The 22840-nt window shown below is 34.9% G+C and overlaps 3 protein-coding genes and 1 non-coding gene across 5 annotated transcripts; 3 read left to right on the top strand and 1 right to left on the bottom strand.

Annotated features, from left to right (window-relative positions):
- The first annotated feature begins 7820 nt into the window (after window positions 1-7820).
- On the top strand, window positions 7821-13505 carry LOC107488646 (tyrosyl-DNA phosphodiesterase 1). Its single transcript, XM_016109400.3, has 15 exons — window positions 7821-8176; window positions 8250-8462; window positions 8582-8794; window positions 8969-9029; window positions 9484-9560; window positions 9654-9911; window positions 10406-10495; window positions 10627-10761; window positions 10905-11054; window positions 11587-11690; window positions 12433-12486; window positions 12617-12707; window positions 12783-12863; window positions 12934-13069; window positions 13143-13505. The coding sequence occupies exons 1-15, from the start codon at window positions 7943-7945 to the stop codon at window positions 13211-13213; spliced, it is 1968 nt and encodes a 655-aa protein (XP_015964886.1). The 5' UTR covers window positions 7821-7942; the 3' UTR covers window positions 13214-13505.
- A 2072-nt stretch (window positions 13506-15577) lies between these two features.
- Window positions 15578-17489, top strand: LOC107488647 (polyubiquitin). Of its 2 annotated transcripts, XM_016109401.3 has the most exons (2): window positions 15578-15718; window positions 16154-17489. In XM_016109401.3, the coding sequence occupies exon 2, from the start codon at window positions 16154-16156 to the stop codon at window positions 17297-17299; it is 1146 nt and encodes a 381-aa protein (XP_015964887.1). In that variant the 5' UTR covers window positions 15578-15718; the 3' UTR covers window positions 17300-17489. The 2 variants fall into 2 exon arrangements, with proteins under 2 accessions (XP_015964887.1, XP_020998071.1); XM_021142412.2 differs by lacking the exon at window positions 15578-15718 and having other exon boundaries at window positions 16145-17489.
- Window positions 17490-17958: 469 nt separating this feature from the next.
- Window positions 17959-19417, bottom strand: LOC107488648 (probable xyloglucan endotransglucosylase/hydrolase protein 8). Its single transcript, XM_016109403.3, has 4 exons — window positions 19106-19417; window positions 18926-19026; window positions 18647-18849; window positions 17959-18567 (listed from the first exon to the last, which is right to left on the bottom strand). Exons 1-4 carry the CDS (start codon window positions 19287-19289, stop codon window positions 18165-18167), a joined length of 891 nt encoding a protein of 296 aa, XP_015964889.1. The 5' UTR covers window positions 19290-19417; the 3' UTR covers window positions 17959-18164.
- Window positions 19418-20961: 1544 nt separating this feature from the next.
- Window positions 20962-21041, top strand: TRNAL-UAG (transfer RNA leucine (anticodon UAG)). Its single transcript has one exon. It is a non-coding gene; the product is annotated as a tRNA-Leu (tRNA).
- The last annotated feature ends 1799 nt before the right edge of the window (window positions 21042-22840 follow it).

The following is a 22840-nucleotide window of genomic DNA, read 5'->3' as shown; positions in this document are numbered from 1 at the left end:
TCTTGGAACTCTGAGGAAATGAAGACTCCACTGAACTCTGAGGATGAGTTAGAGGATGTTGAGTCAGATGAGGTGTTTCCGGTATTTAGGAAAGGAGGAAGGTTTGGTGAGCTGAAATTAGAGGTTGGGATGAAATTTAATTCGAAGATACAATTCAAGGAAGCTGTTCGTGAGTACTGTATTCAGGAGGGATGGCGGATCTGGTGGAAGAAGAATGACAGTTTAAGGATAAGGGCTGTGTGTAAGGTAGAGGACTGTGGCTAGGTAGTATATGCTTCCAAGGACAGTGAGGGTAACTGCTGGCAGATCAAGACATTTATGGACGATCACACTTGTTCTAGAGAGACTAAGAACAGGCTAGCTAACAGGAAGTGGCTAGGTTACAAACTGGTTAGGAAATTAAGAAAATATCCCAATCTTAGACATTGTGAAGCTACCCAGTACTTTAAGAGCAAGTGCGACTTGGACCTCAACAAGTCTTCACTGACAAGGGCTCTAGGGGATGCTAAGGCATAGTTTATGGAGATGTTGCTGCCCAATATGGTATGGTTAGGGATTACGGGTTGACATTGATGAAAACTAATCCTGGCTCCACTGTTAGTATTGGTGTTAGATCTCATCCCAATCCTGATGAAGATCCAAATTTTGATAGGATGTACATTTGCCTTGATGGATGTAAAAGAGGGTTCAAGGCTGGCTGTAGACTACTTATAGGGTTAGATGGAGCATTTCTAAAAACAAAACATGGTGGTCAAATCCTTTCTGCAATTGGTCAAGATGCAAATAATCATATTTATGTGATTGCTTATGCAATAGTGTCCATCGAAAACACAGAGAATTGGCGATGGTTTCTGGAATTGCTACACCAAGACTTGGGTGATTACAAACAACATGGTTGGTGTTTTATTTCAGACATGCAAAAGGTATTGTTCTTGTTTATTGCTAGATATCTTGAATAATGGTAGTGATTCTTAGATATACCTGCTGAGTTGTAAATAATAGTAGTATAAATTGAATAATGGGAGTGTGCAAGATCTACGACTTAAGAGGGATTTGTTGAAGGGATAAAAAAATTGGAAAAGCTAAATAAGGATACTTGGACCTATCTATGCAAATGGCCAAAGAATTCATGGAGCAGGGCATTCTTCAGCAGTGCACCTAAAATGGACAACATCTGTAATAATGCATGTGAGGTGCCATGAAATATATATCCAGAAACAAGGTGAAGTTGAGGAATAATGAGGGGATTCTACCTCCAATACAGAGAAGTAGGTTGGAAAAGATAAGAAAAGAATAAAAAAAATGGGTTCCCATGTGGTCTGGTGATGCAGATTATGAAATATTTGAAGTTCATGGGTGAGCAACAAATATGGCTGTGGACTTAGGCAAGAGATTATGCACCTGTGATTTTTGGCAACTAAGTGGTATGATTTTTTTATGCATATTTTTTAATTTTTTTATTTACCATTGGCAGTTGGAATTTTGTTTATGTATGGCTATGATGAATTCATGTATGCATAATTTTTTATTTTTTACTTTTTTTATTTTTCATTTCCTAGGGATGCCATGTGTGCATGCATGTGCCGCTTTGGCTAGGGCTGGTAAAAGGCCAGATGAATTCTGTCATAACTGGTTGACTATGGAAGCATACAACAACACTTATGCCTTCTATATAAATCCAATTCCTGGCCAGGCACTGTGGGAGAAATCATCACATAATAGACCTTAAGCACCAAAGTTCAAGAAGAAGCCAGGGCCAGTTAAGAAGAAAAGAAGAAAGGATGCTGACGAGGAGCCAAGTAGAGGCAAGAAGCAAAAGACCTCCATAAAAGAGTTTATAAAAAAAGGACATTGTCGCTATTGTGGTGAATCAGGTCACACAAAGAGAAACTATCATAAGAGGGCCGTTGACAAAGAAGCAGCTGCTACTGATGCTAATGGAGGTGAGGTCAACAATTCTGCTCCAACTGCTGCTGTAAATGGTGGTGATGTCCAAGCTGTGTCACAAGATCAGGTCGAGATTCAGCTTGATCTTAGTCAGCCTATTTTGTCAGAAACTGATGACTCATAACAGGTTAGTAATATTACGTACCTATATATATACATGTATATTCCACTCTTTTAATTTTGGTTAGTCACATTAAATTTTTGGTGTTTCATACATAGGTGCAACCACCTCTTGTTCGGCCCCCCAAACTGCCTTTGAAGAGAAAGTTGTCCATATCCACTGTTACCACCCAACTAACCAGCACCCCATCTGTAAGCACTCTTTCTGCTCCATCTGCAAGTACTCCATATGCAAGCACTCTCCCCACAAGCAGTCAGCCTACAAGCACTGAAACAGCAAGGAATCTACCAGCAACCACAATGCGATTTATGCCTAATCCTGGATTCAAGCCACCCAGAACCAAGAATTACTGACTTAGTTTAGTATATTTAGGAACAGTATGGTGTCTTTATTTGTCTGTTTGGTAATAAACCCCATTTGTAGGGTTTATCTTGTGCTTGATTTAAGGGATTTTATGACCTTTTACCCACATTTATTCAATGAAATAGCATGGTTTTATAACTTCTCCCTTAATTGTGCTTAAGAGTGAAAACATGCTTTTTAGGACTTAAAATAGCTAAATCTAATTCTCCTTGATTCCATTAGATGCCTTGATATGTTTGTTAAGTGATTTAAGGTTTAGGAGGCAAAGATTGGATCAAGGAAATGAAGAAAGAAGCATGAAAAGTTGGAGAACTCATGAAGAAATGAAAGAACCGGAAAGCTGTCAAGCCGACCTCTTCGCACTTAAACGACCATAACTTGAGCTAAAGAGGTCCAAATGATGCGGTTTCAGTTGGGTTGGAAAGCTAACATCTGGGGCTTCGCAACGATATAAGATTTGCCATAGTTGCTACACGTATGGTGGCGCACACGCGCATAGTACGTGCACACGCCGTTGCTGCCACCTGGTTCACTTAAAGCAAAACGTGGCCAGCGATTTTAGAAGTCTTGTGGGCCCAATCTAATTCATTTCTGATGCTATTTAAGCCAAGGATTGAAGAGGGAATGGGGAGACTCTCATACTTTAGAAGTTAGTTACCATTAGTTCATTTCCACACATTAGGATTAGTTTAGAAGTAGTTTCTAGAGAGAGAAGCTCTCACTTCTCTCTAGGATTAGGATTAGGATTAGGTTTAGTTCTTAGATCTAGATTTTAATACATCTTCTTCTACTTCTATCTTCTCAATTCTTTGTTGCTACATTCATCTTCTTCTATTCTTTTGTTGTAATTTCCTTTATGTTGTTCTTATACTTTGTTGTAGATCTACTATTGTTCCTTCCATTTTCTTTCAATTCAATAAGAGGTAATTGATAATAATTGTTCTTCTTTGCTTTTCTATTGTTGATCTCTTGCCTTTGTAGTTAGATCTCTCTTTAATTCTTGCAATTTATGTTGTTTACTTTTATTGCCTTTTATGTGTTTGTTGAAATACCTCTTCTAGATATAGTATAGATTTTGTTCCTCTTGGCCTAGGTAGAGTAATTAGTGACACTTGAGTTATCTAATTCCTTTGTTGATTGATAATTGGAGAGATTGCTCATTGGTTTGGAGTGCACTAAAGCTAGTCTTTCCTTGGGAGTTGGCTAGGACTTGTGGCTCAAGTCAATTCATCCACTTGACTTTCCTTTATTTAGTAAGGGTTAACTAAGTGGTAGCAATGAACAATTCTCATCACAATTGAGAAGGATAACTAGGAAAGGACTTCTAGTACTCATATCTTGCCAAGAGCTTTGTTAGTTGTTAGTTTATTTTCTTTGCCATTTATGTTTCTTGTCTAAAATCTTAAAAACCCCAAATATAACTCACAACCAATAACAAGACGCTTCATTACAATTCCTAGGGAGAACGACCCGAGGTTTGAATACTTCGGTTATTAATTTTAGGGGTTTGTTACTTGTGACAAACAATCTTTTGTATGAAAGGATTATTGTTGGTTTAGAAACTATACTTGCAACGAGAATTCATTAGTGAATTTCTAAGCCGTCAAAAATCAAATCATCATTTGGCTGAAGTAATCTACTGTGTATGCTTTCTTACTTACAATTCCAGTGTTGAAGATTGAAAACTTATGACACTTATGTTTTGAAAACTCTGATATAGTTGGTGACTATTGTTTTGGCTTTATAATGCCTTATTTTGGATGTAATCACTACAATATGAAATATGAATTATGACTTTCTTGAAGAGATCTATGTCAGATTTTTGGTTTTATTTTGTACTCTCATATGCAATTAAGATGCATTCCAAACACTGTCAATTCCTATTTTATTGACAACAATTATATTTTGGATGAATAAATTGGTAGTTCATCTTGTTTCTCCAATTTCCAAAATATGCAAGCACACTAGTCTCAATCACTTAATTTTCATTTCTTTCAAACAAACTAACAGGTACAACTACAGCAAGAACATGAATAAGTCATTTGTTTCTTCCCAAATACAATTGGCCAAACTGCCTATCTAACTTTAAGACAAGAACAGCTACTGTAACCAACAGCATAAATAGAACCCTAACTTCAGACTCTAATCTTCCAAATTTCCAAGGAAACTTCAGCTTCCATTCTTCATTGTCAATTGAAGGGCTTGCTCTACCATCACATGTGATCACATCTTCTTCAAGAATTTTATCAATCCACAGAAACAAATCACACCACTTCTTGCCTACAGTCTGCACCAAGGTAAAAGAATCAACCAAATTTATATCCAAAATTACAGCAAACAACAACAACAACAACCGCTTACATTGTAATTTGGGCAACCCACGAACGGTTTTCCTATATTAGAATCCGTCGTTGACCATCGCAACACTGGTCTCAAACCGCATCTACACCATTCTGGCAAACGCGAGTCTCTGTTTCTGTTCATTCTTCTCATGATGATTCCAAACGATCGTGGGTTGTTCGAGCTCCCAGCAGCGTTGCTTGCGCTAGCCATTGCCGTTTGGGTATCAAGATGGTGAAGAGAAACCAACTGAAGAGACCAAAAGAAAAGAGAAGGGCACTGGAGATTGATCTTCAGATTTGGGAATTAGGGATTTTAAACTTCGAATTAGGGACCAAATTGAGCCAATAAATTCGTTCATCCACCTCAGCTAGCCGTTAGCGTTGCCCAGGTGTCACCAACTTAGCCACATCAGCTTTCCGATCACGCCAGCTGGAGGAAATATACCGGAAGGATAATACTGGGTCCCGAAGTGTAACTTCAGGTACTATTTTGAGTAACTATTAAATTTAAAAACTACTATAAAACACGAATATAACTTTAAGGACCACTCTAAGATTTAGCTCATCAAAATTGATATCGACTTGACTTGTTCTATATGCTGGTAAGTTAACTCATTATTTGTTATTGGACGTATTGGAACTAAATTTTTGTGCTTTATTGACATTTCCAGTATCTGCATTGCAGTCCCATTATTGTTATTTATTTCTAAATTATTGTTGCAATCGTACAAATAGATTTACTCAAATTAGGGATTGATTCAGAATTTTAAAGTAAAGACTTTAGCCAAGTTCATACATATTTCAATGTTAGATTATGAATTAAGGGAAAAAAACATAGTAATATTTCAAAAACGGTGTCTCATTAATAAATTACCTAAAGAAATTTCAGATAACAATGTAAAAAAAAAAAAATTGTAAAATCAACTTGTCATGGAAATTACTTACTTAGTACATTACTTTTACGGTCATTGAAATTTGATATGAAATAAAACACTTTTTACTTTGGAAATAGTGCATTGCATTTTCTATGTATAAATAATAGGAGAATTGATATTGTAAAAGTTCATTTCTAAGTGAGAAAAAAGGATATAATATATGATGTTCATGAAGAATTTGGGGATTTGGATTTGGGTTTGGGGCAGCTTTATTAGATCCAAAAGATTTTTATTAGTGGGCCTACGAAATATATACGTGGGCACCTCTATTCATATATCGAGTATCTTCATTCAAATTGCAGTCTTGCTAAATGAGTCTTGCATTCCATCCGCTCTCTATTTTGTTGTTGTTATTTATTTGTAGTTTTCGGGAGTTATTTAGATAAAAATATTAAAAATGTTTTTTTAAAGATATTTTTTTAAAAAATTAAAATTTAATATATAATTAATTAAATTATATTATTTTTATTAAAATTAGATCAAATTAATTAATTTGATCAAAAAAATAATGAATTAAATTTTAAACTAATTTAAATTAATATTTTTTTAATAAAAAATTGACAGTTGTTGCTCTTCTTATAAAGAATAATATTAATTTAGACAAATTCAAAATTTGATTCACTATTTTTCAGTTAAATTAATTTGTCTGACTTAATTTTGACAAAAATAACATAATTTAAGTAATTATATGTGTTAAATTTTGATTATTACAAAATATCTTTAAAAAAAAGACGTTTTCTACAACTTTATAGGAACATCCCCTTTCATTAAAATATGGAAGATATTTACAAATACTAATAAGAAATGATTTTTTTTTATTAAATCAATCAATAAATTAATAATATAAAACAAAACTATGAAATCCGTATCATAAAAAAATTTTATTGTTTTTTTATTAACATCACAATCTAAATAGTAATTTATTTTTGAAGTATTCCTATCATATTTTTTAATTTTAGAACTTACTTTTTCTTTTTACTTAAGTATTAATAAAAACTCATTCTTCCTATTATGCATGAAGAAAAAATAAACATAAACTTAAATAGATATTTTATCAAGAAATTTAAAATACAAGTATTTAAAATAAAAATAAATATAAACTTAATATTATGTAATATTTAAAATTTTTAAATTTTTTATACAATTAAAGATTAATTTGAGTTCTTATTGTTTATTTTAATAAAAAAAAAACACAGTTATAAGCTTGGCCATATTTACTTTATTTTTTTTGTTTTTTTTTTGTCTATACTATCAACAGATTTAAAGAGCCATTGTGGTTAAGAAAATCAACATAAAAGAATATATATTACATGAACAAAAAAATAAAACATATATAAATTAGAATGCTTAAGACGTTTTTTTATTTGATTGTTTGTATCTGATTAAAAAGTATGTTGACTTCATGCATTTAATGGTTGTTATTTTTTGACAAATTTATTAAGGGTTAAAAATTTTTTTTTTAATCAGTTTTTGTTTTTGAGTGAATGAAATGGTTGAAAAAATCTTTGGTATACATATAAATATTTTTTGTCTTAATTCTTGTAAAATTATATGCTGGCCTCTAAAAATCATTCATTATGATAAATTTTATCACTATCACTTGATAGTTAGAAAAACATGTAATTTTATGAATTATTATTATACATCTAATGTGATAGTTTTTTTATTATCTGAATATTAATATAATATATAATTTTATTTAAGATATTTTAGTTATATTTTAATATTTTTTATTTAAAAATTTTGACAATAGATTTCGTGTAACTGCATATGTGATTACGCTAGTATATACGATGATGTGTTATTGATGAGGCTACATGCCATCTCTCTTTTCGGTGGTTTTGTTATGGCTTAGTTTGAATTAGTTTGTTTAATTTATTTTGGGAATGTTGTTTTGTTTTGATTTGGATGTTGTTGTGTTGTAGCTGCTCGCCTCACCCGCTAACTTTGTGAGTGTTGTAACTTGAAACAATAAAAAAAATTTATAAATTTTAATATTTGAATTCAAATTTGTGAATAATAACGATAAAATATAGATAAATTATTACGTACAATTATAAGATTTTGAATTTTATTATTATATAAATCTTCTCTTTGAAATTCAAACTTTTAAAATGTTTTTTGATTACAAAAAAGTGTTTTACAGGAACGACGAGGCGTTCTGGGTTGGGATCAACGACGGCCCTGCACTGCCAATACTAAGTCTATTGAGTGATTGAGGGTTTATCGGCCAAATGCTGTTGCCAGCTTCGTTGATGTCTCTTTCTCACCCTAAGACTGAGGTTGGATACTTGGTTCCCCTGAATCATAATTTGGAGGAAAACCCTTCAGTTCCCAAGTTACCCATCTCCCATGGCACTAACCTCATTGGCCGCGCCAACATTCCTCTTCCTCTTCCCGACAAGAGGCTTAGCCGTAACCACATCACTTTAACTGCTTCTTCCGACGGATCTGCTCATCTGCTTGTGGTATTCCTTATTCCTACTAACTTTTCTTTCATGGATTCGTCATTTTTTTTTCATGTTCGTGTTGCTGACGCAGGAGGGTACGAATCCAGTCGTTGTTAACTCCGGGAACAAAAGAAGGAAGCTCAATTCTCAGGAGAAAGCTGCCATTTCTGATGGTGATATACTTGAGCTCATTCCCGGACACCATCTTTTCAAATATGAAGTTTCGGGTGCCACCAAAACTGATAATACACCTTCAGCTGGCACTGGCACCACAAACAAGGAAGCTTCCCACAGCCTTTCGCAGGTTTTCACTACTTTCTTCATGATCATATAAGAATATTGATTTCCATTAACTAGTAATCGATCAGTTTTCTCTTTTTAGGGATGTTGAAATAATTCCTTTTATGTTGAGTGGATTTTCAGGATGGGAACGGGACTTGCAGTCAGGAGCAAGGAAGAAATGCAGCGGCACGCAAGCCTGGTCATTCTCAATCCGGTGAACACAGTAATGCAGAGGCTATTCGCAATTTCCATATCCCTTCTGAAAAAATACCTTCCACTTTTCGACTTTTGCGTGTGCAGCAGCTACCACCTTGGGCAAATACTTCTTGTGTTGCAATAGATGATGTTATTCAGGTAATAAAATAATGAATTGACTACTGCAGGGCAGTGTTGACACTCTCAATCACTGGTTCAAGAGTATTTGTGCATGAAAACACCTATATATTGAACCACAATTACATAATTATAGTTAGCTGGCAAAAAATTTGGAACTACTTATTGATAAATTTCAATGCTTTCCATTGATAGGGGGATATTCTAGTTGCCATCCTTTCCAACTACATGGTAGACCTTGACTGGTTGGTTCCGGGTGAGTTATTTGCGGGACCTCTTTGTGTTTTCCTTGCCCTTTGTGTTGCCAATTTGCCTTGTTTGCTGTCTGACTTTCATTTGTTCTTGAAACTGCACTCCAAATTTAACACATTGAGAGGTTGGTCCTTTTTTGTCCAGTAATAACTGTATCATCACTTTTCTCCGTTGCATGCATATATATAATTCCATGCCTCTTTATAGTCTATAGCGTGTGTGGCACCAATGATTCAGCTCATGGTATGCTCTGTCTCTTTTATACCTTTTGAAGGAAAACTATATTATTTTATTTTGCATATTAAGTTATTAACTTATGATAATCTCTTTATTATGCACCACTATTGGCTGGAGCAGAATTCCAAAATTTGTGAACGCATGAGTACGTTTTGAATGAAGTGGTTTCACGTTAATCTCATTTTTGTAAGTTTCTCGCTTTCTATGTTTTCTCTGTGTAGCATGTCCTGCGCTTTTGAAAGTCCCCCATGTGTTAGTTATTCATGGCGAGAGTGATGGGAGGGTTGATTATTTGAAGGTTTGTCTCAGATCGAAATTATATTACCCATTTGTAAGATGAATCTGTAAGAATGTTTAAATGAGATATTAACTTGGCTCGTCTGTGATTTAGAGAAGTAAACCTACCAACTGGATTCTGCACAAACCACCATTGCCAATTTCATTTGGGACACATCATTCAAAGGCCATGTTTCTTGTATATCCTCATGGGATAAGGGTGATTGTGCATACAGCGAACTTAATATATGTAGATTGGAATAATAAAACCCAAGGTTTGTGGATGCAAGATTTTCCATGGAAAGATCAAAACAGTCTAAGCAAGGGATCTGTATTTGAAAATGACCTGGTTGAATATCTCAGTATGCTGAAGGTACTTATTTATATTATACTGCTATTACTGAAAGATAGTCTCATCTGAAAAATTGTCCTGATCAATTGATGTAGTAGAATTGATACCTTTACTGAAAAATTAAAATTTCATAGCAATTAAAGAACCACTTGGTTGCTCCATGAAATTACTTGACATTTTGATAAAAATTTTATTTGATCATATTCTGTTCTACAAAAAATCCACGATGCCATTTTTACTTCATATTTTGGAAAAAAGAGAACAAAAAATTCTCTTTGATTTTGATTAATTATTATCATTTACTGTCTTCTAGAAATTTCACTGTAGCCATTGGAGTTTTTCAACTTAGCTTATTTGGAAAACTCGTTGCTTTTCAGACTACTTATATGGCTTATGGAAGTTAAATATTCACTAGCAGAAAACATCGATGTTGTTAATGAATTTGGTATTGTCATGAGTGTTGTTTCTTTGATATCATCCATAATGTGCGTATCGCAATGTATTTGGTGTTGCAGTGGCCAGAATTCTCTGTTAAGCTTCCTTCCCTTGGAAACTTCAGTATATGTCCATCTTTCTTCAAGAAGTTTGATTATAGTGATGCAATGGTTTGTTTTCCATTCATTTTTCTTAAATTTATTTGATGTAGCTTTAAAGGTTATTACTTAGTACTAATCATCTCATATCATAAAGTTGAATAGATAGTCAAGTACACTGATTTATGTTGGTACATTTTCAGGTTAGGTTAATTGCATCTGTACCTGGATATCATTCTGGTGCTGGCATGAAAAAGTGGGGACATATGAAACTGCGTTCTTTGCTCCAAGAGTGTACTTTTGACGATGATTTTAAAAAATCTCCACTCATTTATCAGGTACTATTAGGGTGTAGGCTGCATTAAATTCTATTTTCTTTCACTCAATCTAGCATATCTCATTTTGTTAGAGTTTGGAAAACTGCAGTATTAATATTCACATTTCAGAGTTTTCTTGATTTTCTTAACCTTATCTACTGCAGTTCTCCTCCCTTGGTTCTCTAGATGAGAAATGGATGGCTGAGTTGACATCATCAATGTCTGCTGGTTTATCAGAAGATAAAACACCTCTTGGTCTTGGGGAGCCTCAAATAATCTGGCCTACTGTAGAAGATGTCAGATGTTCTTTAGAGGTGCTGTAATTTTAAGGCTGAATCTATATTTTCTGAAATATAAATTTTCTTTTCATGGTGATTTGAAGGTTTTATTATAGAATGTTTGGTGGAACAGATAAACAGAGAATAATTGAGAAAATATATTTATTCAATGGAATTCTTGGTCAAGTGAATCAAGAGTCCAATTGACTAGGAGTCACATTGATTCTAGAGCGTGTTTTTTCCTCTCCCTTAAACTTCACTCTAAAATCCCAGACAGACTTTCGGAAGCCTAAACAACTGTTTCATCCGATTCCTAACTGCCTAAAACTGTCTAAACTATTGCTTTTTGTTTCTTAGAATAATCCGTATCGTTTTCTGTCTAAATCTGTCACCTCAGTAGGGGTATTTGTCATGTGACAAGTTGATTTGATTTGAAATATAGTCAAATTTTAATGCAGAGGGCTTTATTTTATTTTCAATTTTTAATGCGTGGATTTTAAGTTTGTCTCATAATTGAATCTTTAAGTGCTCTTTCCAGACAGCTTCATTGCCTTTTGTTTGTTCTCAGGGCTATGCTGCTGGAAATGCAATTCCAAGTCCTTTTAAAAATGTGGAGAAAGCATTTCTCAAAAAGTATTGGGCAAAATGGAAAGCAGACCATACTGGCCGAAGGTAAATATAATTTATCATACAATGCAATTTACACCTGGGCTAGTTGATATTAACTTTTCTTCTTCATTAAACTTTAGATCCTAAGCCATAGACAAGATAGGATTAGGAATGAGACACTAGAGGACGAGACGGAGTAACACTTATTGTGTAGAGATAGTGGATTCATGCTTTAAATGGTATGAACATAAGTAGAGAATACCCAAGGAGGTCCCACAATAAGAATAAGATCAACCAGAAGTGGTTCAATAGCTAGTGGTGGTCTGGTGGAGGAGACCTAGAAAAAACTATAGGGCCATGGCTCTTTAATATAAACACCTGACTCATGATCAAACATTATACTGCCATTTAATCCTTGTAACCGACTCAACCTGGTGGAATGAAATTTTTGTTGTTTTTGTTGTATTAAAGCTCTTGTAGCCTTCTAATTTAATTGAAATGTTTACCTATTGATGTAACTCTCTCAGACTATAATAATTACCTCTGCAACCCTTGTAAAGAAAACCGTGATCAATTATATATGGAAAATTTTGCTTTACCGCTTGTGGCATGATCTGTTTCCTTCTCAATAGAAAGTATTATTTAGAAACCCCCGTCCTCCCAAGCCTCTTGGCTCTAGTTTTTAAAGCCCCACAAAAAGTCCAACTTGTTGATTCTGACTATGCCTAAATTTTTTATTCGAGAAGATGTACATTTGTGCCTCACAAATTATAATAGTTATTCTTGTGCTTTTTCTATGTTTCAGCCGTGCTATGCCCCATATAAAGACTTTCACTCGTTACAGTGGTCAGAATCTAGCGTAAGAGCTTCACAGGACCAACTCTATGCGGTTCAATTTCTCTTTTGTTTGTTTGAATACGTTGATGCTTATATCATTTACTGCAGTGCTAAGTCGTGCTTACTTGTGAAACTCCCTTCTTCCCAAATAGTTGGTTCTTGTTGACTTCAGCAAATCTTAGCAAAGCTGCCTGGGGAACTCTTCAGAAGAATAACACTCAGTTCATGATTCGCTCATACGAGGTACGTATCCTTGTCATTTGTCAGACACAAGAAAGAATCCCGAATATTTGTATAGTTGATCTCGTTTCATTTCAGTTGGGAGTGCTCTTTCTACCAACGATGCTTAAAAGGGGTGGTGGTGGATTTTCATGTACCAGTAATGTTACACAAACTGAGGTAGCTTATTTGATATGGTTTGGTGCTAGGAAGGGAAAAGAACTCCGATGCTGACATTTAAGAATTACAGGATAAATATGAAGTGAAGAAAGCAAAACTAGTTAGCCTAAGTGGGCTGAGAAGGGAGCAAACACACTCAACATCTCAACTGACCATTCCGTTACCTGTTCCTTACGAGCTCCCTCCCCAACCTTATTCCTCACAAGGTCAGTATTTCTCACATCACATGTTAAAAAGAAGTTGTTATGTATGTCTTCTAATTATTGTTCTCTCATGCAGATGTTCCCTGGTCCTGGGATCGGCGATATAGTAAGAAAGATGTATATGGCCAAGTTTGGCCACGCACGTGAGCTTGCTACTTGCTGTTGCTGCTCTGCTCTAAATGTACATAGTACCATTCACTTTCCTCCTTAGCACCATGCCAGCATTGAGTTATCTATGACAAAGGTCTCTCATTTTTCATTTTTTCTCTCTTTTCATTAGTAGTGTTTATTGTTCAATATCTATCACCTAAAAGAAAAAAAGGGTTCAATACAATTTTAAATTGTAATTACTTGAAAGTGATCAAAGGTTAGATAACTAAGTACTAGAAAATTATGTGGGAACTTTATCGATGGGAGTTGCCAGGGGAATATTCTTAATGATTTATGATTTAGCTAAAATAACGCCTTAGCTCTTTCTCTCTTCGGGTTTCTCTCCCCGGGGGTACAAAAGAGTGAATATTTATCAAGTTTAATTTGTTCACACGGGAGTCACTTACATAAAAATGCTTAAAACATTTTTTTAAAGATATTTTTTAATAATTAAAATTTAACTTATATAATTGATCAAATTGTGTTATTTTTGTCAAAATTAGACCAAACAAACTGATTTGACTGAAAAATCGATAAATCAAATCTTGAATCGATCTAAATGATTTAAATTCTAATTCAATAATGGCATAGAGAGAAGAGAAAGATTAGGATTTAGAGTTTTTAAAATATATAATAGAAATATTTTAAGTCATTTTTTTAATAAGAGTATTATAGTCATTTTTATAAAAACTATTATTTAAATTGGTTCAAGATTTGGTTTATCGATTTTTCGGTTAAATCGATTTATTTCGTCTAATTTTGACAAAAATAATATAGTTTGATCAATTATATAGATTAAATTTTAATTATTAAAAGAATATCTTTAAAAAAAATACGTTTTTAAGTGTCTTTATGTGAGTGATTTCTATTCACATTATAAGTCAGTGAAAAATTGAACATTAAACTTACATTTCTGTTGACTTTGACTAGTCAATGCTAAGTCGCATTACCAATTTGATAGTTGTGGGAGAAAATTTTCAATTTAATAGTACCTTTTAATAGTTGGTAAAATTTGAAATATTCTATTTTGATCATTCAATTGAATTAAAAGTTTATAATTTTTATTAATGAATTATAATTCAAATGATATATTTTTTTTATTTTTATTTAAGTATTTTTGGTTTGAGTTTTATTTTTAACTTTGAAAAAAAAAACTTATAATTTACACAATTTTTTTTACTCTAAATAATTTTTTTTAAAGTTAATATAAGATGCTGAAATACCACGAGTTATAATATAGTATTTCTCAATTTTTTCCTCCAAATTATTTTTTGGTGATAAACGACTTTAAAAATAAAAAAGAAACAAAGTGGATTCACTCAATGTTCTTTCCAGTTGATTATCCGATCCGTTCTTCCAAGTTAGATCATAATAAGATGGAAAAGTATATGGAACCAACTAATAATCAGCCAAGAATGGAACAACATAATTAATTATAATTAGTTTTATTAATTTATAATTTAATTTGTTTGTTAAATTATTGTTGACCACGTTCAAAACATGAGGGAAGATACGTTAGTGTTAGGAGATAATCACGGAACAGATCTTTTGATCATTCATTAGTTGGTTCTATATAATTAATTATGTTTTATTAATGCGTAACACATAAAACATAAAAATCATATCCAAAACCATCCAATTTACAAGAAAAAGAAACATCCGTATGCCTATCATTAGCAACATCCGATTAAAGTCACCGGTGCTTCTGATTTACCAGTTGGCTGATTCTTGGCTTATATAGAGTTGGTTCCCTAGCATTGTTGTAATAAAGATAATAGATAATAATGTGCAATTGTGGATAAGCTTGAAAACTAAATGCCGGTTTTGTGTTCCTGATTAATAATCCTCTAGAGAGATATAGAGAGTAGAGAGAGCAACACGCCAACATCTTTAATTTTGTAAAAAGAATTATGCACCAAATGAAAAATAGAATCTTTCTTTGCAGCCTCAGCTGCCGATTAATGGACAGTGGATCCCACCGTGATAATAAAACCTATAAAAGCCCACTTGCTATTTTTTTATTTTGATTTTTGATTTGGTATACCCCTTTCTCAGCCCACTTGCCAATTACTACAACTTGTGTGGGCCCAAGTATTATGTTAAGGATCCACCTATAATAATAAGATAATAATAACATCTATTACCACAAAAAAAAAGATAATAACGCCGTGGCGGTCAATACGAGAAGAGCGTTTGCGTGGCTTGTTGTTTGTTTGTGATGGGGAGGTCTGAGGTGCCTTAACTCCAACCAACGCCTTCCAATTTCCAACCCTTCACGTCTGGCCAAACATTGCCGTGTCTATAGTGTCAATTGACACCTCAACCGTACACGTGTCACAAACTGATAAGGTAATCGGTCACCCTCTTTCTGTTGCGTGAATAAGGCGGACACCTCTTTATGCTATAAAGGAACGTCCAGACCCTATTGTTTCTTCACAATTCTCATTTTCATTCTCAAATTCTCATTTTCATTCTCTCTCTGTTTGTCCGAAATCCTTCAAGGTACCTTCCTCCTCTTTCTCTTTGCTTTTGATTCTGGTTCCCTTTAGTTACATCTGTAGGGTTTTGGCATTTCTTCTTAAGCGCCAATATGATCGGTTTTAGATTCGTTATGTTATGTCTTTTGTTGCCTCGTTCCTCGGAAATTTTCTCTAGATCTGTTTATACTGCAATGATTTATGATATTTAATTGTTAAATCTGATCGGTTTTGATCACGCTTTTATACTGCAATTTTTAGTTGTTCTCTGAAAGATCGAAGGCCTTTGTTTCGGATCGTAAATTTTCTGAAAAAATCTGAGATCAATTGTACCAATTTTGGTTATAGGTTTTTTTTTTTATCCGTTGTTGATCCTGATTCATCTGTTTATGACGATGCGAATTTTAATGGATGTTTCCTTAACTAGTTTCTTATTTAATTGTTGTTAACGATGATGCAGATGCAAATCTTCGTGAAGACCCTCACTGGAAAGACCATCACTCTCGAGGTCGAGAGTTCCGACACCATCGATAACGTCAAGGCAAAAATTCAAGATAAGGAAGGGATCCCACCGGATCAGCAACGTCTGATCTTCGCCGGAAAGCAACTCGAGGACGGCCGCACCTTGGCCGACTACAACATCCAGAAGGAATCCACCCTCCACCTCGTTCTCCGTCTCCGTGGTGGTATGCAGATCTTCGTTAAGACCCTCACCGGCAAGACCATCACCCTCGAGGTTGAAAGCTCCGACACCATTGACAACGTCAAGGCTAAAATCCAGGATAAGGAGGGTATTCCACCGGACCAGCAGAGGTTGATCTTCGCCGGGAAGCAGCTTGAGGACGGCCGCACCTTGGCAGACTACAACATCCAGAAGGAGTCAACCCTTCATCTTGTACTTCGTCTACGTGGTGGCATGCAGATCTTTGTTAAGACCCTTACCGGAAAGACAATTACCCTTGAGGTGGAGAGCTCTGACACAATCGATAATGTGAAGGCCAAAATCCAAGACAAGGAGGGCATTCCCCCGGACCAGCAGAGATTGATCTTCGCCGGTAAGCAGCTCGAGGATGGCCGTACTCTTGCAGACTACAACATCCAAAAGGAGTCTACCCTCCATCTTGTCTTGCGTCTCCGTGGTGGTATGCAGATTTTCGTGAAGACCCTCACCGGGAAAACTATCACTCTTGAGGTGGAGAGCTCTGACACCATTGATAATGTCAAAGCTAAGATCCAAGACAAGGAAGGTATCCCCCCGGACCAGCAGAGGTTGATCTTTGCTGGAAAGCAGCTTGAAGATGGGCGCACCTTGGCCGACTACAATATCCAGAAGGAGTCCACCCTTCATCTTGTCCTCCGTCTCAGGGGAGGCATGCAGATTTTTGTTAAGACTTTGACTGGGAAGACCATTACCCTTGAGGTGGAGAGCTCCGACACCATTGACAATGTCAAAGCCAAGATTCAGGACAAGGAGGGGATTCCCCCGGACCAGCAGAGGTTGATCTTCGCCGGGAAGCAGTTGGAAGATGGAAGGACCCTTGCTGATTACAATATTCAGAAGGAGTCCACTCTTCACCTTGTGCTTCGTCTCCGTGGTGGATTTTAAGTGGATGAATTGCAATTTGTTTTTCCTCAATATTATGTTTCTAAATTTCTGAACTTGTTGAATGGGTCTGGGTCCTCAGTGGCCCTTTAAATAAATTTCGTTATTTATCTTTTGATTGTTATTAAAAAAATACTACTGTTTTTAATTGCACTGTATGTTTTACCTTTATAAAAGTTGGTACCTTGGTTTATGCTGTGTTGATTCTATTATGTAGTTTGTGTTTGTATATTTGAATTGTGGCTCGAAAGGGCTTTTGTTGCTGTAGATTGTTGAATTATACTTGGTCATATGATGATGTTAAATATGGATGGTTGATGGCTATGGATGTTTAAATTCATTTAGGATATTAGATAAGCCGAGCATCGGTTTGGTTGACGTCTCAGGGAAGACAAGGCCTATCGATTTTGGGAAAGGCATTGCTGCATTGCTGTTCCCTTCTTTCTTTAAATTTTTTGTCATACTACTTGCATAAAACCATGTGAAGGCATGCTTCGATTGATTGCTAAGACAGTCGTAGTTTACCATTTCTCAATGCTCAATGATTGGGTTAGAGAATTGATGTTAAGAAAATAGGCGTTATGAATCAGTATTGCATGTGCAAACAGTGCTCTGGTGCATGTTAGTTTCAGAGGTGAAAAAGCGGGTTCTAGTTTCCAGACTTGAGCAAATGAAATGGGTTGAAATTGTTTATTTAGCGACTAATCTTTATTTCTAACTATGGAGCCAGCTGATGAAAAGAGATTTAGCATTTTTCTTATTCAGCTATGATAACGAACTGAATGAATGAATATAATCTCTTAAATGCCGATGGCATACGAAGTGGGTGCACATACATTACGCGCAAAAAAAGGAAGTGTAAAAGGAATTAATCCCAGGGGCTCAAAGAACACTCTTCTGGAAGGGTTGGATAGCGTTCAGAATCGTTGCAGTAGTCATAGATGACGAGGTTCCTCCGAACCCAAGCATAATCCTTCTTCTGATCATCGGAGAGGTGCCAGGCAGAGTATTGATCCCACCAATTGTCGGTGGTGGTTGATACACATGCAGGATATGGATCTTTCCATTGGCAGCCGTCGACGCTGAAGTCCTTGTATGATGACACAAAGGGTGCTAGTTTCCAGTTCGTCTTCTCCAGTCCTCCTCTTGTGGCCCAGTCATCTGCGTTCCATATGCTCGAGAACAAGTACATGGGCTTCTCATTCGGGAAGAAATTGTTTTCCTTCCCATTGTTCTTGAACACCCTTATGGGCACTCTATCCACGAAAAACCTGTTTTGCAATTCGTTTTGAACCTCAGTGACCTCTTCTCAATTGAAATTTGTATTGTATACTCAAAGAATGAACTTACACAATTTGGTGGTTGTTCCAGAGAATCGAATAGGTGTGGTAGTCCTCAGTTGGATCGAACCAAAGCATGTGCCTCATCTCACGGCCTCCAGTTCCATTCTTGTATACATTTGTCTGAATCAAGAACGGCTGCCCTGTTCTGTTCCCCAAGAACTCAAAGTCCAGCTCATCTCTTTCTGGCCCTGCCCCGTTCTCCGAGCACATCTGCCACCAATCATATTATATCATACCATATAATAAATATAACACATTATCTATCCTCCTTTCATCATACACTTACATAGTAAGCTGTGACAACTCCAGCAGAGTCACCTGCCACCAATTTCAGCTTCATACTGAACCACCCGAATCTGTATCGCTGCTTTGTTTGAAATCCACATCCTACCAATTCAAACCCAATGCTTCAAAGTTACAATAATAATGAATAAGAGCATTGAATAGTATTAGCATTTGGTATTACCCGTGTCTTTGTCAAGTGAGAGATACCAGATCTGCCCATCCTTGGAGGTACTAAAATGGTCTTCAGACCACATTATGCTGAAATTATCTTCAAAGGATCCTTTGGACACAGCTGCTTCAGCTATGACTACGAGAAGAAGGATCACGCCCAATGATGATGAAGCTTTTGCTTCCATTCTCACCATGTATTTTGGACGCACAGGAGAATGAATGGAGCTTAGGTTCGTGCTTGCTTGATCCCTCAAACCGAGATGGGGATGTTCATTTAATGATCAGAATATGAACATGATTTCGGCCACATCCAGTTGTATTATTATGTATTATGTATTATGTATTATGTATTATGTATTCTCATATGCTTCCTCACCTCTTTTTGGACCCAGGGCTCAATGTACCAAACTGCCCCTCCATGCATTTTCCTCACCCCTCCACTGCCCATACCGTTACCATGCCATATGTTAAAACTAGAACTTCTCTATCACTATACCATGTCCTTCTTTGGGTAATTTGAAGAGAATTTATTTATAATTTAAAAACAAGGTTTGAAACTGAAACCCTAATCTCCTAACAAATTTTAATTCTGAACCAATTAGTCTCTGAATTATTAGAAACAAAATTTTTAGAAACTGATGTTACTCAATATGAGTAACTAAGTAACTGGAGATTGATAACCGACAAGGGCATATTGGTCAGTGGAAAATACAATAATGCAACCTGGAATAATAGCTAATTTAAAATGAATGTGGGACCAGTGGCCAGGCTGCATTGCAGTGGTTTTTCTAGGCTAGCACCACCATGGATGTAGAGGTGGGTCCTTTCATTACGAGGAAGAACGTGACCACACTTTCTTTGGTCTTCAACATGTTATATACTAATACTAAATACTAATAGGTAATAGCAAATTGGTGCAGAGGGAAAATTAATTTATAAATGGATCACGCAAACACTAATGAAACGTGATGTCCTAAGTAAGTCTAAAGTTATTACTTGCAAACTTAACCTTGCTACTAGAATTAGAATACCCATTCTAACGTGTTGCAGTTAATAAGATATCATTTGAATTCTGAAACATCGTTTCAATGATCATCTAAGAACACTTCAAAATATAACTCTTGCATTCACAACTCACAAGTTAAATACAAATAAATTTTGTTTTTATCTAACATTATAAATTAAAGTCCCGCTCAATCTACTTTTGCGATATTTAAGCCTTGGTTAATAACAATATGCTTTATTGATAGGAGTCAAAAGCAAAAGAGATATTGCGTATCTATAATCGCTATTTGCTACTAACTTTAAATGGATATTGTTTCCCAAACCGGTGCATAATTAATCCATCAAACAACGGTTATTACGGGAAATTAAAGCAGTGAGAAACAAAACCTACTTTAGTTTATGATAATGATTATTGATCAACGAAAATAAGGATGACCAACATGCTACCAGCCTACACACCTGGCCCGATAAAAAAAAAATGCAGAAAATGGCATGGGGAATAAGCATTTGTTCAAAACGAGAGGATGCATGTGACAACATGCTGGGTATCTTTCACAAACTAATAATAAAGCAGGATCTCTTGACGAGAATGCTTTCTATAAAAATTACTCGAGCATGTGTAAGCCTATAAGGTACTAGTCTCTGTAATGCAACTGTCAATTACCCAATACCCAGGCAATTACAATGCTTTCCTTTCATAGTGAGTTTGTATTAATTGTTTGATTTTGAATATGAGATTCCCGTGGAAAGGCTTTGTTATTCAAAGCGTGTAAATGAGAAGCAAGGACAAGAGTATTGCCAAGTGGGTTAAAAGGATAAAAATTTTGGTAATTCTTTTAAGTAGGAAACTTTATGTCATCTGACAGTTTGGCCGAGTGGTCTAAGGCGCCAGATTTAGGCTCTGGTCCGAAAGGGCGTGGGTTCAAATCCCACAGCTGTCATGAGATTTTAATAGTTGATATCCATTTTTGTAATAATATTTATGGGCTACTAGCTTCACATGTTGGGCCAGGGTCTCCAAACAAAGAGTGGAAAAAAAAACCAAAATAAAAGAATGGAAAAGTATATACAGTTAAGAATATACCAAAAGGAGCTATACAGTTCTTTAACCATTCGGCCAAAAATTAGAAAAAAAAAAAAACAAAGGGGAAGCAGAGGGATTGTGTGTGGAATATTCGAATTTTATAAATATAAGGAGCCTTACTAATTAGTTACTAAACTTAATTAAAATTATAATTAATCACTAAGTATACAGATGTATACATGCACTATAGCTTGGAGCTTGCCCTGCATAAAGATATAAATAATGATTTTATTATGTGGGAACCTTATTGCTGCACAGATATGAATTTTGCATGTATGTTTATAGTGTAAACGATACAGATGTTATTGTGTAAATAAGATATATATATTTATAAATAATTTAATATAATTTTTAAAAATAATAAAAATATTAATATTTTTAATTTAATTAAATTCTTAAAAATAGAATATTTCAAATAATAAAAAAGATAAACCATTTATTTTAAATAAGAGAGAAGATGGACGATCTATTTATTATGTTAACAAGTTTACTTTGAAAATACATTAATATATTTATAAGTTAACATATTTATAAGTGCACCGTTAAACTTTTAAACTGTTCAGTATTCTATTAATACGGTTATTTTATATTAACTATTAATAGAATCATTAAACCAATCAATCCATCTCCATTAAATTTTTTTTAAATTATATTTCAAATTTTTATGTACTGCAATTTTAAGTAACAAATAAATTTTTATATACTCCTATATAACAAACAAAATTTTATAAATTTAAAATTTCAAAAATTATATTTAATTATTTCGTTTAAAAATTTGAAATTTTGTTTGTTATATGAGAATACATAAAAATTTTATTTGTTGCATGAGAATAAATAAAAAATTTAAAATATAATTTAAATAACCGTATTATTTAATGGGCAAAATTATCTCATTTATCGTCTAAACGAAATAAGAGAATGATATTTATTTTGGTAAATATTTTTAAAATTATTTATTTCAGTGATTTTTATATTTATTTTATTTATTAAAATAAAAAATCCTACAAACAACAAAGTTTTTTAAAAATCAAGTATACAAAATAATTTTACACTCCACAAATAAAAAGAAAATCCTGTCACAAAAAAAAAATAAAAAGAAAATCCGCAAGACAGGAAACATAATATCGAAATTAAGAGTGATGAAATTTGATTTGAAAAACATAAGAAAATATCCGAAAAAAGTAGAGAGGGAGAGCAGATACGGAAACATAGAAGCTTTCCAACCGTTCAAATTCTATCTTGATCACTCAAAAATCAAAAAGCATAGACTGCTTGCTAGATTTTTCCATTCAGATATTTGATATTTCACTCATTCACTGACCCCACCGCCACTCCCATTTCTCCATATAAACCCCACCAGCTCCCAACACTCCTTCGTCTCAGTGTCCATCGTCGTCTTCTTCTTACCACTATTCTTAATTAATTAATTCCCTTCCAATGGCAGCCATGGCCACCACCACCGCCCTCTCCTCAAACCTCATCAAGGCCTCCGCCTTCCACGGCACACCGGTCGCCACTTCCAGAGTCACTCCCATCAAATCCCAACAGCAGCAGAGCCAAACAATCTCCATGTCCATGGCCACACCCCCTTACGACCTCCAATCCTTCAAGTTCCAACCCATCAAGGAGTCCATCGTCGCACGCGAGATGACCCGC

Source organism: Arachis duranensis, chromosome 5 (assembly GCF_000817695.3).
Source record: "Arachis duranensis cultivar V14167 chromosome 5, aradu.V14167.gnm2.J7QH, whole genome shotgun sequence".
Lineage (NCBI taxonomy): Eukaryota > Viridiplantae > Streptophyta > Magnoliopsida > Fabales > Fabaceae > Arachis > Arachis duranensis.
The sequence above is the reverse complement of the archived record's forward strand: the minus strand, read 5'-3'. Positions and strand labels throughout refer to the sequence as shown.

Coding starts and splice junctions, on each gene's coding strand:
- LOC107488646 (XM_016109400.3), top strand. CDS start 7,943: ATGCTGTTGCCAGCTTCGTTGATGTCTCTTTCTCACCCTAAGACTGAG. Junction 8,463..8,581: donor CTTCCCACAGCCTTTCGCAG/GTTTTCACTACT, acceptor GTGGATTTTCAG/GATGGGAACGGGACTTGCAG. Junction 10,496..10,626: donor TTGATTATAGTGATGCAATG/GTTTGTTTTCCA, acceptor GTACATTTTCAG/GTTAGGTTAATTGCATCTGT.
- LOC107488647 (XM_021142412.2), top strand. CDS start 16,145: ATGATGCAGATGCAAATCTTCGTGAAGACCCTCACTGGAAAGACCATC.
- LOC107488648 (XM_016109403.3), bottom strand. CDS start 19,289: ATGGTGAGAATGGAAGCAAAAGCTTCATCATCATTGGGCGTGATCCTT. Junction 18,850..18,925: donor GAGTTGTCACAGCTTACTAT/GTAAGTGTATGA, acceptor GATTGGTGGCAG/ATGTGCTCGGAGAACGGGGC. Junction 18,568..18,646: donor TGGAACAACCACCAAATTGT/GTAAGTTCATTC, acceptor ATTGCAAAACAG/GTTTTTCGTGGATAGAGTGC.